The sequence below is a fragment of the Pundamilia nyererei genome, unplaced genomic scaffold, assembly GCF_000239375.1.
Source record: "Pundamilia nyererei isolate P.nyererei 1_Seehausen unplaced genomic scaffold, PunNye1.0 scaffold00001, whole genome shotgun sequence".
Lineage (NCBI taxonomy): Eukaryota > Metazoa > Chordata > Actinopteri > Cichliformes > Cichlidae > Pundamilia > Pundamilia nyererei.
In genome coordinates this window covers 3582252-3597497 of record NW_005187402.1, presented here as the reverse complement: position 1 = coordinate 3597497, position 15246 = coordinate 3582252, and the positions used below count along the sequence as shown (strand labels likewise).

The 15246-nt window shown below is 40.6% G+C and overlaps 1 protein-coding gene across 5 annotated transcripts in view; it reads right to left on the bottom strand.

The window, feature by feature from the left end:
- The window catches only part of LOC102206403 (histone-lysine N-methyltransferase SETD1B), a 48160-nt gene that overhangs the window by 16318 nt on the left and 16596 nt on the right, over positions 1–15246 (bottom strand). For 3 of the 5 annotated variants that reach the window (XM_005719433.1, XM_005719434.1, XM_013908308.1), the window contains exons 2-3: positions 4479–4561; positions 907–1081 (exon numbers count right to left, since the gene is read on the bottom strand). In XM_005719433.1, coding sequence (XP_005719490.1) covers positions 907–1081; positions 4479–4561 — 258 coding nt within the window. The remainder of the gene's footprint in view (positions 1–906; positions 1082–4478; positions 4562–15246) is intronic. The other 2 variants (XM_013908304.1, XM_013908312.1) reach the window with 1 other exon arrangement.

The following is a 15246-nucleotide window of genomic DNA, read 5'->3' as shown; positions in this document are numbered from 1 at the left end:
AGGCTGCCGGACACAGGCGCCACTGGGCCCTCTGACCACCACCAGTAGGCAACAGGTGAAGTTGTCTTCCCCAAGACTGAGACTCAGGTTGACCTAATTATTTGAAATGTTGGTCCATGCTTAAAGGTAAAGTGTGTAAAATCTCACCATTAGATGTCATTAGACTAAAAATTGCAATCAACTGAATTTTGTCTTTATCCTGTTTTCCTTCTCTCACCCCAACCAATCACAGCAGATGGCCCCGCCCCTTCCTGAGCCTGGTTCTGTTGGAAGTTTCTTCCTGTTAAAAGGGAGTTTTTCCTTCCCACTGTCGCCACAGTGTTGGGTTTTTCTGTTTCTGCATGTATTATTGAAGGGTCTACCTTACAATACAAAGCGCCTTGAGCCGACTGCTGTGATTTGGCGCTGTATAAATAAAACTGAATTTTATTTTCCTACTCCTTCCAGTTCTCCCAGTTCATGGAGAGAAATTTGCCTCAAAAGGGTTGCAAATGATTATGATATGATCCACAAGCATAAAGTAAGATTTAGAAATGTGTACAATGATTTGTGTGTAAGGACTCACACCCACACACAAATGTGAAGCAGTCTGAGGACACGTAAAACGATTTTACAAATGCGTCCATCCAAACCTGAAAAAACACCGAACATTTATGCACAATTTATCAAGTTCATGAATCCGGAACAGATTAATCCAAGTTTAGCGATTTGTTGGAAGATATATGATGCACACTACTCAATGTATATTTACGAGTATTTACAACCGACTGTAGCTTTAATACGAAGATATGACAAAATGAGCATATAATAAATAAGTAGAGGCGTGACAGGTCTTAGTTGAGCTCTGTGTACTTTCGTCAGATTGTAAATAAAAGCATTTCATTCAGCACACGTGTGCGATCTTACCCAGAGCCTTTATCCTTCTCTGCTCGAGTGAGTGTGTTGCTCTCTGATGCTTTGCTGACATTGTCACTCGACTGGCTGGCTTTAAGGCTCGCGTCCGCTCCTGCAGCTGATGGATCCTTTCTCTTCTTCCTGGCAAAGAACCTTTTAAACGTTTGGAACTTGGACTTCTTCTTTCCTGAGAAGACAGAATCATGAATCATTGCATGGTGGTGCACAGTTACATGCTGATGAGAACATTACACACACGGCATCTTTACACACTGCCCCAGTGTGAACTCGAGTTATAGAGCAATTAGTCCTGTGGTGGATGTAAAGACACAGGTAGGCAGCCCAGAGGGAACCACACAGAGCAAATGATGTGTGCGTGTGTTTGCAGAGGCCAACATGAAAACTGAAAATACACATATGCATAAACAGACACAAACTCAAGCTTGTAAACCTACCCCCACAGTGGGTCCGTGTCTATTAGCACCACAGTGGCAAAACTCAACAGCTCTTTTATAACTTCTTAAACAGCTGTCATCAAGAACCTGAAATGGTCCTCGCTCCATCTCACATGCAACAGGGATGTGGGCTGGCTCAGCACTTATACACTACGCATTTGTCTTTAAACCACATGATCAGTATAAAGAGTAGTGCAGAGTTGGTCTTTTTTTTTTTTTTTTATTCATCTACATAGTAACAATGGTAACATGTATAGCACTTACAATGTTTACTATGTTCATTAGCTTAGCTAATATTTACTGGGTCAAACCATAGACTGTACATAAAAGATGAACACAGCCTGTGGTTTAGAAAAACAAAGCCATTATAGAAGTGCACATTGTTTCTAACGGCCAGCAGGGGGCAGCGCTTCTTGTTTCAAAAAGAAGCCAGAATGATAACGTGGTGTAAGACAGCAGTTCATAAACCAGTGTGCAATGCATTAATTGCAATGGTAGAGGTGTAGACCTGTATACAGCTGAGGATGATGGGGAAAAAACAAAACAAAATCTGAATGTAGCTAGGCTTTCCAAACTGTCAGTGGTTGAAGAGCATTGTGGGTAATGTAGGTTTTGTAAGGTGGGGAGAAAAAAAAAAGAAAGCAAAAAGCATTATTGTTGTATATTCTGAGTAAACTGAAGTAGCCATCAAATAGAAACACTTGTAATCAGACAAAAGTCATCACAAAGTGCAACATGTTTCATTGTTTTCACAGCTAGACAGAAACGGGATTTTAGCAGCAGTGACAATATTTGGAGATTTAGATTTTCCAATATATTTCTTTCAGACACACTAAACATAAACAGATTTCTAACATTTAGTTTATGTAGTTTCTTTACTCGTCCACGTTCAGCCCGACTCTGCTCAATCAGCTGGCTGCTGTGTTTGTAGCATCCCAATCAGAGAAGAGTCCTCTGGCTGGCAAACTAAGTAAGACCTATAAAATGTTTGAACAGTGTTTTTTAATGTTTCTACTCTACTTTTTAAATTTTCATTTTGTGGCCTTTAAAATCCTGATGCCCATAGGAGTGGCAAATAGCTAATATCACCTGATAATATCGGCCAACCTATAAATCGGGCGGACTATTTGTTACACGCACCACAGGAGGCACTTAAAACATCCCCAGAGAAAGGAAACAGAAGCTGAGTTGCAAGAAAGAGAAACAACAATGAGAAAGAAGAAGTCGGGAGCAAACAGAACAACTGTAGTCAAACTATTTTGAGGACTCCTACCCCTGAGCCATCCACAGACATTCTTCAGTAGAGATTTCAAAATAAGATGCATTTTTGTTCCACGAGCTGTGTCATTTTCGTCCTCCTCCCTGTGGGGAATCCTTGAGCATTCCTTCTTTTCTAAAAATATACTTTCTGGTTGGAGCTAAGTCCCAACTGAAAAATGTTTGGAATCCAAACCTGGTGCTGAGGCCAAGATGCTTTAAATCTCTGGGTCACTCACTCAAGATCATGTTAAGCACATGTGGTGCATTTTCTTTTGGGATTTTTTTGTGTAACACAGAAACCCAAAGACGTCACTAAAATAAAAGTCTGTCAAAATATAATGAAAACCAATTTTAGCGTCTTAATGAGATGCCATTAAACCGCACACAGAACAAGTTATTGTTGGATAACTGCAGTCCACAAAGTGCTGTCTTTACTTGAGGAGGTTCCAACCTGCTTTTTGATGAAGCTTCAGAGGCCTTTCTGCATGGCCAAGATGAACTATCAGGGGGAAGCACCACCCAACAGTACCATTTATTGTGCTATTTTAGGCACAATACTCTATTAAAGCCAAAAGGTCTGCTTAGAAAAAGGCAGCTGATTCAGTGGAAGGTCAGCGTAGAGCTGAGATATTATAGTTTCTCCATATGCATTCTGTTATGACTATCAGGACCTATACACAGTCCTGAGCTCAAAATTAGGGGCAACTCAGCTGAACTGTGAGAGGATGGTGACCTTTGAAAGGGAGACAATATCAGGGCTGGGATCTCCATAAAAACAAAACTACCAGAAAAATTAGAGACTGTTCATTTCTTGTGAAAAGCAAGTGAGCAAACTTGAAAATTCAGCAGGATTATTGCACCAGCATTAGCCCAAGATTCAAAACTGAACCGAGAGCTTCCTGAAAACAAACTTCTGCCTGTTATTCACTCACATTATCTTGGACCTCAAGCCTGGGCACGAAAGACCAGTTTCATCACGTCTGCTTAAGTCACTGTGTTCACAAGAAGCTCACAACTTAACCTTTCCATGTCGACACACATCTACATCCTGGTTCCCACTCTGTTTGTTGTTAATCTGTGTGCACGTCTGTGTGCGACAGCCTTGTGTTTCCCTCCATTTCCTGCCACAACCTGCAAGGAGATATTTGTGTGCGATCGTTTGAGCTGATTGGATCTTTGCTGGGAGTGAGTAGAAAATCTCATTGCTGATATCGCTGGCAAGTACCAGCATCCAACCATCTCTGAAACAACATTTATTACTGTCATCAGAGCTGAAAGCACCAGGAGTTTCTGCATGTGTTCCCACTAAATGAGACCTCAGAGATTTACAAAACATGCACTGATAAGATTCTACTGATTTGGAAAAAAACATGTATTTTGTTTCAGTTGTTGCAAACTTTCAAAATAAAATTAAGCAAAAAAAAAAAGAAAAAAAAAGCAAAAAGTACAACGTTTGTATTAACACAATCTTTTCATGCAGAAGACTTTCATCTAGAAAACTGCCAAAGTGCCTGGATTATCTGGTTTTCACTGCTCTGTACTGTGAAATTAAAGCAAGGAAGCCTCGTTAGCTACAGCCTGAATGATTACAGGATGGACAGTAACTCATTAGCTGTGCAATCCACAGAAAGTATGAACCATCTGCCGAATAGAAACAGTTGAAAGGTCATTTTCACATTCTCCCTGTGTGTCGATGACCTTGCAAACTCCGAGTTGAAGCTGAAAAGAAAAAAGGTCGAAATGATGCAAATTACAGACACGACCTTTTCATGTGATTACAGCGAAGACAGCCACTCAGCATACATTAATACTAAATATGCCTGGATTCCCAATCAAACATTTACAGAAAACATTTAATCAAACTGTTACCTGAGCACTCTTCCTGGACTTCAGCAGGCTCCTGATTGGTCGTCACGTCTGGAGTTCCTGATGCCATGGCAGCACTGTCACTGCTGGGAGGGAGACAGATGATGAGTTTGATGATTATAAAGTCTTTCATAAGTTTCATGAACAAGACCAGAATCAGGCTGGCTGCTGTAAATCAGTAGAAAAAAATAGAAAAAAAATAAATGTCTGCATTTATCTAAACCTGCTTCTGCCTTCTTATTTGGCTGATATGGCAGCTACCTAGTTGCAATGTGATCAGATTAAAAAGTGATTAAAGTCCTACTTAGAAGTGTCAAGACTGCTGGTAAAAGTGGCTTGGCGTGGTCGGACCGAATGGACAGGCGACTGTTGGGGCGGATTACATCCATAACAAGTCACCACCTTATAAAATCCCCCCAAAGCTCATTATGCAACTCCTGGATGCATTAACGGTGATGTAGTTGTTCATTCATTAAACAGGTGGAAACGTGTGAAAAGTGCTTCTCTTTGCTATTTAAACTTTAATCTCCATCTGATGCGTCTCCACAATCCAAACAGTCCTAGCGGAGGCACGCCTGCTATGTTTCCAGTGTACTCCTGTGCCGTTAACTCAAGTGTTCATCACGTCAACAGCAGGTGCCCAGCAACCGCCGAACACAACCTTAAACAGATATGAAATCACATTATGAGCGGGTGCCTCGTTAAGGCTCTGTGTGCAGCAGGACTGAGGGCTTCACATTCGGGCTGCGAGTCAGCCTTCACTCTACAGTACAGTAGGTTCATTTGCAAGTCATCATTTTATCATTATTATTATTTTAAATCACTCTTTGCACTGCACAGAGCTCTCTCGAGCCCACAGGACGTCTGAGGCCACGTGAGTGCAGTTCCAGCATGGTGAACCAGTTAGACGATCCTGTATAAAAGTTTTACTCTAGTGTCAAATCTAATTAGCCGTGCACTGTGCTGTGTGTTGAGGATTTCCTGACCCGTTTGGCAGGAAGTTGACTCATTGCTGATATGGTTTTCAGCAAACATGTCTAATTGTAGCTGTGCCACCATTTATTTCAGGTCTGCGGAATCTGTGGAGGTTAGTTTGTCAATGCTTCACCGGGCTGAAAACAGAAACTCGATGATATATCAGCGTGAAATTTCATAAGGATGTTTGCAGTTTCCAGAGATGAATCCCAAAGATTCTGGAGATCCCCTGGCTGTTTGACAGCTAACCCCGTGATCTGACTCAATACAGAATAAATTACATTAACATGGATGTATTCATTGTGAACAAGTGCAGGTTGTCTAACCAAAGTAAAATAACAATAAATGAACGAATCTCCTTTGGTTTAAAGGTTTCTATGGAAACTGTGATATGTTGTTTTGGTTGAACCCAAAATTGGTGGGAAACGGGCACTATTCAAAACCCCTTTTTGTTAATCACAATAGTTTTATTTATTATGCATATAAAACCTTAAACTTGATTTCTTGTGCATCCAGAACCTCCAAATTTTTAGTTTAGCAAAATCAAAAACAAGTCACATAGTTGGATTTTATCACGGATCAACTTTAACCTTTACCCCAAACTAATGTTATCTAAACGTGTGATTTCTGGCTTTTGAAATTAGTTTTCCCAAGTCTGTATTCCTCAAGCTCTTTCCAACGCAGATTCCCAGAAGTCCACGGCTCACACAAATATTTCTAAAACCAGTCACTAACAATAAAAAAGATTCAAGTTTAATTTTGCACAAATAAAATAAAGGTCAGCATGATGTTTTCCCCCTGGTGATCCACACTCAAACTGCAGTCCCGATCGTGGCTTTACCACCTTTTTAAGTCTCGTCAATCAGCGAACAACAAACACTTAGAGCCTTTTTGTACTTTTCAAATGGTCCTTTTATGCTTCTCTAAAGCGTAGAGTTTACTTAGGGATTATGGTTACTGATGCCTGATCCCCGGTGTGATGACTCAGTGTCAATGAAAAGCACCCATGAAATAAAAAATAAAATAAATAACAGGAAATTAAAAAGACTGAATGTTTATTCATTTTAATTATGAGGCACACCCGTAAAACTGCTCATTAACACAGCTATCTAAATCAGCCAATCACATCGCAGCAACTCAGTGCAATTAGATTATATAGACATGACAACCTGCTGAAGTTCAAACCAGCAACAAAGTTGCTTCAAGGGACTTAACAATTACCATGGTTACAGCCAAAGGATACAGAACAGCATCTCTGAATGCACAGCGGCCTGAACCTTTAAGCTGAAAGGCTACAACATGCTAAGAACAGGAAATTAAGGCTACAGTTTGCACATGCTCACCAAAACCTGAGCATACAAGACTAGACAAATGCTGACTGGTCTGATGGTTTTTCATTTCTGTTGTGAAATAAGGATGGTAGTGTCCAAACTTTGCATAAACAACATGAAAGCATGGATCCATCCTGCTTTGTACCAACAGTTCAGGCTGCTGCTGACGTAACAGTGAAGAGGATATTTTGTGGCACACTGTGGGCTCCTTAGTTCCAACTGAGCATCATTTAATCACCACAGTGTACACACCTTCTGATGGAGGATACCTAGTTATGTCATAAAGCTCAATCATCTCAAACTGGTTTCTTGAACATGACAATTGAGTTCACTGTACTGAAATGGCCCCAAGAATCACAGGATCTCAACCCAATAGAACAGTGGCCTCAACCCACCAGTCCATGAGTCTGTTGGTACCAGGCCGCGGGAGTTGAGACTCGGGTGTGAAATTTATGGTTTTCAGGGTTTTTATCGGTTTTATCATTAACTCAGTTTCCCTGGGTCTATTCCCGTGTGTTATGAATAAATCTCCCCTTTTTTTGGTACCGGTACTGGTTTTATTTGTTGTATTTATCCGCGGCACCTTAAAGGACAGTCCGTGAAAATATTGTTGAACATAAACCGGTCCGTAGCGCAAAAAGGTTGGAGACCGCTGCAATAGAGCAGCTTTGGGATGTGGTGGAATGGGAGATTCTCGTCACAGTAGCTGACAAATCTGCAGAAACTTTGTGATGATCTTTTGTCAGTATGGCCCCAAATCTCTGAAACAGTGCCTTGTTCTATGCACAAAGAATTAAGGCAGTTCTGAAGTCAAAAGGGAGTCAAAACTGGTACTAGAAAGGTCTACTTAGAATCTATATCCATAAATAATATTGCAGTTAATCTTAAACCTCACGTTATGTAAGCGAGGATCATGGGAAAAGTCAAACCATGAACACAGTTTACTTAACAGCAAGCCAACAAAGAAGAGAAGTCCTTAAAGAACTAAACACAATCACAATAGGCATCAAGTTCTTTTTATCAGCACCCGTGTCCATGACTACAACTGACCGATGTCCATCTGCTTATGAAGGGTGTGTCGTGACTGCTCCAGGTAAGAGCTAACAGGTTAACACTGTGATAGAATCGTTTGTGCTAAAAAAAATTTAAGGTGGAGAAACCGCCACTGTTTTTTTCCCCCAATCGTGTTGTTAGTGTGAGAAGACTCCCTCTCTGTTAAGGAAGCAGCTGGAGAACTTCTTGTCAACTGTGTTTACAGTGAGCTGTGTGTTAAAGAAACAGAGAACATTCCAGAGGGTCTATTGACGTACTGAGGGCCTTTCACCAGTATTACTATTATATAATCATAAGCTATTATTGGTTTGTTAAAGTCGTGTGAATCATCATCATCATCATCATCCTGTACAGACTCTGTAGTCTAACACCTTCTCTTATCAGAATTTATTTCAAAGCCACAAACGACTGAACCTCACCGATTTGTATTAAACACACGGTGGTTGTATTGTTTTGCTATATACATTATTTTTTATACTTTAAGTATTTTATTTAAATGCCATGGTTACAAACTGGTATATGCCAATGCTGTTATCAGGTGATCACAGTACAACCATGAGTTAACTGCATACACACTTACATAGACTCAAGCGTATCTAGAAAGCAGCTACACGAGCAGAAATGAGCATAGACACTCATACAGTGTTGTGATATGAATGAAATCAATACCAGGTAGAGGTAAGTAACAACATCAATGTTTACAGGTGAGGGCCAAAGTATTGATGTTTAAGAATTAAATTATGGGGTCCAAACTGCTGCTCTCATGTCTGGGTATTAAGCATTTAATAGAACTGAAGCCACCATGTAGTTAGCATAGAAAAAGCTAGCATTGTTTTCTGCAAAAGACAGTACCATCATGAATATTTAATGAATGCGTTCTTATGAATGCACGTATTGTATCCTCCTGAGCAGAGTGTAGCCAAAAACACTCAGCTCAGGGCTTCATGACAGGACATTCTTAACCAGTGAATGACGTCATGGTGGCGGAAGCCATCTTTTTTATACAGTCTGTGTACTTAAAACATAGAAATTTATATAGGATCTTTGAATTCCTGGCAGGAGAGTAAAAAAAAAAAAAAGTATCTGCCAAAAATAATAAATCCTGATATGTTAAAGCTCAACTTTCATTTTAAAGAATGAGCAACAGAGCTTAAATCCTGAACCTCCAAGGGACGAATCCAACAAAGTAAAAAAAACAAAAACTCTTTTACAGTGACGCAGATGTGTTAGGATGAAGATCAGATGGTCAGGAGTCACAGTGACTGACCTGTGCCCATTTCCAAAGCCGGATCCCCATGGTGACATCCTCCGCTTCATTAGAAATACAGATAGACGAAGGCAGGCGAGACAGAAGGATGGATTTGCAAACTCAATGAAAAGTGCAGATGAGACGAACACAAAAAGCGAGAGGGAGTGAGAGAAAAGAGCGAGAAAACCAGAGGAAGGGACAAACACAAGAAAGCGGGAGGGGACGGGGTCAGAGAAAGGGGCTGTGGGAAAGAACAGCATGAAAGGAAAGATGAGTCTGTTAGATAAACACAAGAATATTGGGACAAAAGGGAAAACAGACTTACAGTAAACACAGAGGCTTCGCAGTGGAAACAAAACACTGAGACTTGCAACCAAAGATGGTAAGAAGACCCTGGACAAAGTTTTCCCTCACAGAGACATTTTAGTAAATAAACAAAGGGCCTTAAATTTTAAACAGATAATCTAGGAGATCACGACCTTAATGCAAAAACTTTTTATCCAACCATATTCAGAACAAACAGGACTTTTTCCATGGCTACTATGTCTGCACTGAAGCTTGCCTGTGTTCTCTATGTAACCTTAATTTGAGTTTACGATGAAGGACTTTTTTCAGTCTATGTTAAAGAGTTGTTGGGGTCAGCTTTGTGTTTGTAGTAAAACCACATGATTGTAACTGACTTATGGCATTTCACTTTGAAGCCAAGTCTGTGGCACACAGAGCCGAGGTGGCAATGGTGCAGCTAAGTTCATCTCTGGGGCTTCAACCAGTGGATTCAGAATATAACCCAGTACTTCTTAATACACACCATACACCTAAAAAAACAAACAAAAAAACAATAATGCAGGCTTCACATGTCCATCAAGATTCTTTCTCCACAACAGGCTGTTTCACTGTACACTGATTTAAATGAAAAGAGCTGCTTCTGCCCACTCTCCTTTTAACAAAGAGTGCTGTGGCTTTTCTTGTGTTGCCATGGATATCCTACTGGAAAATAAGGAAGGGAAAAGGATAGTGACTGGAGGTTCCTCCAGTAATATAAGTGGAAAAAAATATTCAAAAACAAAAAACCAACCAAACAAAGAAAAACTGCTAAAGTTTTAACAGCAAACACAGTTACCATTTTTAAACTGACCATTTATTTAAAAAACAATCTAGGTCCTGTCCTTGTTTATTGCTGTCAAAGTCCGTGTTAACATTTCCAGAGTTTCTGACTAGATTAGAACAGTTAGCTCTGGAAGCTAACGGTCATGTTAGCCACATTAGCCACATGGCATGCTAACGCTAAAGATTTTGGCATAACAACAAAAATGTGAGTGCTCCGCTGGGTCTTTCTCAGATGCCAGGAGAGCATCAAAACTCCTGTGCACGCAGAGAGGAACAAGCGGGCTCGTAGCAGGGACATGTAGAGCAAAAGATAAACAGGCTGTAGCGACGGGGTAATGCTGGACTGTTAGGCAGGTGCTTATTTGGAAGAAGTGGGCCGTGCTGGAGGTGGTAACTGTGTAGCTTTTATACTAAAGAGGGCATAAATACTGTTATGAGTATAAGCAGAGTGTAATCTCAGAACACAAAACTTCTATTTCACAGCAATATTTACCCAGCAATGCCACAGGAGCCATCATAAAGCCTTAATTGCTACTTTTGGTTTACCGTATTTCAGGCTTTGTTTCTTTTCAGATTAGTTAGATGTTACGGGCTTTTTTCCCCCCCAAGGTTGCACTGCTTCATGAGAATCTTCTGTCAGCTGTTCATTAACTTATTCTTGTTTCATACTTATCCTTCAGCAGCCTGACTTTCATGCAGTGCAAACACTCTCAAATATATAATTAGCTTTATTTGGAAGTGCATGACTCTATGGATGGTTGACAAGGACTGTGTGTGTGTGTGTGTGTGTATACCTTATTACATAACAATGGATTAGCACGAAGAGGTATTCAGACCAGCAGGGAGTTTGCCTTTATTAGACACCTGAAATAACCTTATTAGCACCCACATAGAGTGAGCACGCACACAGTAAGCATGTCCACATTTGTCTGTCATTAGATTGTTTCTAAAAACACACACAAGAACACTTTAAAGCCATACTGTAAACTGCTGGTGTGGACGAACCCTGACCAAATTCAGCCATGACAACGGGATTGAACAGAGCCCAGATTACACAGCAAAAACACTTCATCTAGGAGCTGTGTGGAGACCACAGTGTCACTGTAAGCTATACAGAAGTAACTAAATATAGATAACTGTGGAGAGCGGTGCCCACAGAGTTCAACAGTAAGCTCCGATGACTCCAGCCGGGTGTTGTCCATGTGGCTTCTGTCCTTCTGACGTAACGCAAATCCAATATCGCCCAGCTTTAATCTCTCAATGGATCCAGTGTTACGAGACTCATTACACTACAGGCTTATGGCGCTGACTAATTGGCTACTGTCAACAATGACATTCAATGGTACTGACTCAGAAAATAAGCTTCTGATGTGATTAATAACCCACTCATGATTCCGAAGTTGTTTGTCTGTGTTACAGCCTCTCATTTATCTGAAAGGACTAATCTAATCTGTAAGTTGCTGTAGGTCTTACATAAAACAAATCCACCCTGCTCTGGGCCCAGTTGTTGTGAATCAGCAGTTAAACTGGCGAATATCAGCCTGATTACATTACAAACAGCAATTAGGCTCTGCATAGTGAAGGGACGGAGCCTAGAAGCTTAGCAAAGTGTAGCGTTTCAAAGCTAAACACTACTGAAACCAGGCTTCTGTCATTGCAACTGTGTCTGTTCGAGGGACTCTTGTAATGGTCTGTCTCCACAGACTTAAAGCAGGGACTTCCATTAGCCTCAAACAGAACAACCCCCTTAGCTGTGCGGCTGTACGTAGCAAAAGCAGAGCTAAACCAGAGTCACGCGGCGGCTGTTAGAGCTGAATGAGTTAACAGTGTCTATGAATGAAAATTTGTTTTCTGCCTTACATTCCAGCCCCTGAAGTAGACTCGTTCATTCACAGAGCATCAGCAGAGGGCTGGTATTTCCTCCTGAATTCAGCATTTCTGAATTCCTTTTATTTATTTTTTAAGGAAGGCAATATAGACCAACTCTTAAATAACAATTCAAATTGATAAAGAGACGACTCAAAATGATTGCAGTGATTTTTGGAGCAAGTTTCAATATCTGTGATCGATTCCTAGCACGATATTCAGGCTTCTGACTTGAGCAGGATCACCACCGACCCAACACAGCGTGGAATCTCTCACGAAAAGCTAAAGAGAAAAAAAAAAGAAAGAAAAAAGCAAAAAAAAAGAAGCTATTTTTAGGTGCTTAGCCAGCAAATCTAAAAAACGCCATTCCCTATACTGTATGAGACACAAAGCGAGCCTTAGGAGAAGATGAAAGGCTTGAGTGGAGGAAGCTGGCCGAGGGAATAAGATGTTAGTGGGTCTGTGACGAACCGAAAGCCTTCAATTTCCACAAAGTGAAGAAAAAAAAAAAAAAAAAAGACAGATGCAGGAATGAATCAAGGCAGAACGGCGAGGGAAGAGAAGGAATTTTTTCTTTTCCAGGCAGCTGAAATGATAAACTTGGCCGAGTGGATGAAGCGCTCTGCGCAGATAAGTTGCAGGCTGCCATGTTGTATACACAGATGGAAGCAGCATGGGAACTTCACTGTGTTTGCACAAAATAGAGCATGCAATCTGTGGTGGTGTACATTTACTGCTTTTTTAAAACTAGAATTACTGCCTTGTGGTTATACGCTAACCAACAAGATGCATATTACATCCCTGTCTGTCCTGACTTGACCTTTGACCTTTCTGATGTTTTCACTTAATCATGTTATGCTCGTTTTATCCTAAACCTACAGCTAAAAATGTGGTTTTCTTGAGGTCATGGTGATCTTAACCTTTGACCACCAAAATCTAGTCAGTTCATTTTTGAGTCCTTGCAGCTTCTAAAGAGATAAATGGTCCATGGCAATGGCTGTCATCAGCACGGCGTTATAATGACCTGTAATCGTGTTGACGTGGTTTAGACATGCACATACTCACTGTGGAGAATTATAATATCTGAGGTTTAAATCAGGCTAATGCCTGTGGCTAAATCTGCCTTTTCCTTTATTTTTCTCTTCTGTGCACATGCAAGAAGAATCATAGCATTTTGCTTTAGATGAAAACTAATGATGAGGTCAAATTATAGAGACTGTAGTAAACAATGTTCTTTTATTGGAAACAGCTGGAGAGGGTTCCAGCATTGTGGAGAAAATACGTCGTTTTACACAGAACTCTGTACTCACAAAGCTTTGTCATTGAGCTCTATACACTCGTCACTAACTGAGCAGAACCAGTTTCAACAATGCAAGTGTTTTCACTGAGGACAATGACTTGTAGAAGACAATGCAACTGAAACAAAATAGAAAATGAAACGCAAATTATGATGTTTAGCCTAATGCAAAAGTCTTGTGGAGCAAAACCGAAGTCAAGTCCACTGCTTACAACAGCAATTAATCTAAATACTTCAACGGAAGTGCTAAAGCAAAGGCCCAGCCACTCTGCTCATTGAACTGAGTGAATGTTTATATCTGCACAGTAAACACGAAGCAACAGCCAACACACGATAGCTCAGCTTAGTATGAAGACTGCAAAGATGGATGAACCGCTAAAAAAAGGTTAGAAAATGAGCCTGCCAGCACCTCTAAAGCCCAGGAAACATGCTGTATCTTGTCTTTTGGTAGGGACCACATGAAGTCATGTTTGTCAGTCTAGTCTTTATGCTTACAATAACCTTACTGTCTACAGGTTCTACAATTCTAGAGTTTTCTCATTTATCTTAAAGGACTCTCATTTATCAGAAAGGACTAAATTTATTAAGTGTCTGAAGGCCTGGTGTGTTTGTGCTGCTCAGACTTTAATATCTTTACGGGATAGATAAAGCAGTAGTTCTTCCTGGGTCTGATGCCCCATCCCACACTGCACAGGGTACAGTCTGGTTTGATCTGCCATCTTGTCACATGCCTTTGTCTGCATTATTTAATAAAAGATTAATGGGGGAACAGCACGGAAAAAAGGCAACGTGCTCGTAGGATAAACATCTTCCATTCTCCCACTGCTCTCTTCCCAGATGTTAAAGAGCTTTTACATGACTTTTGTTATTGTCTAACCCATCTCTGTTACATGAAGGCGCTCAATGCGAGCCAAAGGGCCATAAAAGGACATGAAAAATGTATAAAGAATGCATCCAGATAACACAGCTCCACATCATCAATGCATTACCCCTCCTTTCTCCTCATTCTTTTTACCTCTCGTCTCATTATCTCACCATCCCTTCCTTTCTCCATCTTTGTGCGATTCCCAGTCTCTTGTCTAGCTGCGCATACCTAACTGGGAACATGGCCTTTAAAACTTTGGTATTTCCTCTTGACCCATTCAGCCAGTCCACGCCTGCGCGATCAGCAGGGGAAGGTGACCCAGAAGGAAATTAGTCATGAATTTTTACTCCTGAACTCCAAAGAATGTGGCTGTGACCTACCCTTGCAATGCAAAACAATTTCTGGTTTAAAAGGTGTTGGGCGACAGATGTTAAAACAAGTTTAGGAAAACCATTGAGAAAAAAAAATGTCAGAGTTATTCAGTACTCATTAAAGTCAAGCTCAAAACTGAACAACGTACCTACATTTTTTATGAAGAAGCTAGCATTAGCGCAAATGCTCAGCATGCTGTGAAAAGTAGCGAAACAAAATTCAACAAACTTGATTAAAATAAATTGCTCAAGAGTTTATCCGTCTCCAGCCTAACTGCACCTGCTGAGTGACTTGGCAGGACTGTTGTGAAAAGTGATTCTAGAAATAGATGCAGCTACTGTATAATGAATCCATTAGCCATTAAACATACAGATTGCTTTCAGTAGCATCTCAGTGAATGGGAAGAGAGCCACAATAACCATGCCTTTAACCATAGCGGTGTACCATTTACTATTCATCAAGTTCAAAACCAGTATACTGCAACACCTCTATGCATATGGTCTCAGGTTACAGTGCTGTTTAATACTGGAAATCCATGCCACATTAGCTAGCCAGTGCTAACACGCTGATATCGCCGTGTATTAGCCTGTCAGCTACTAAGAAAATAACAGCTTTAAATAGTATCTTGACTGGTCTCCAGCACAAAATAGACAAAA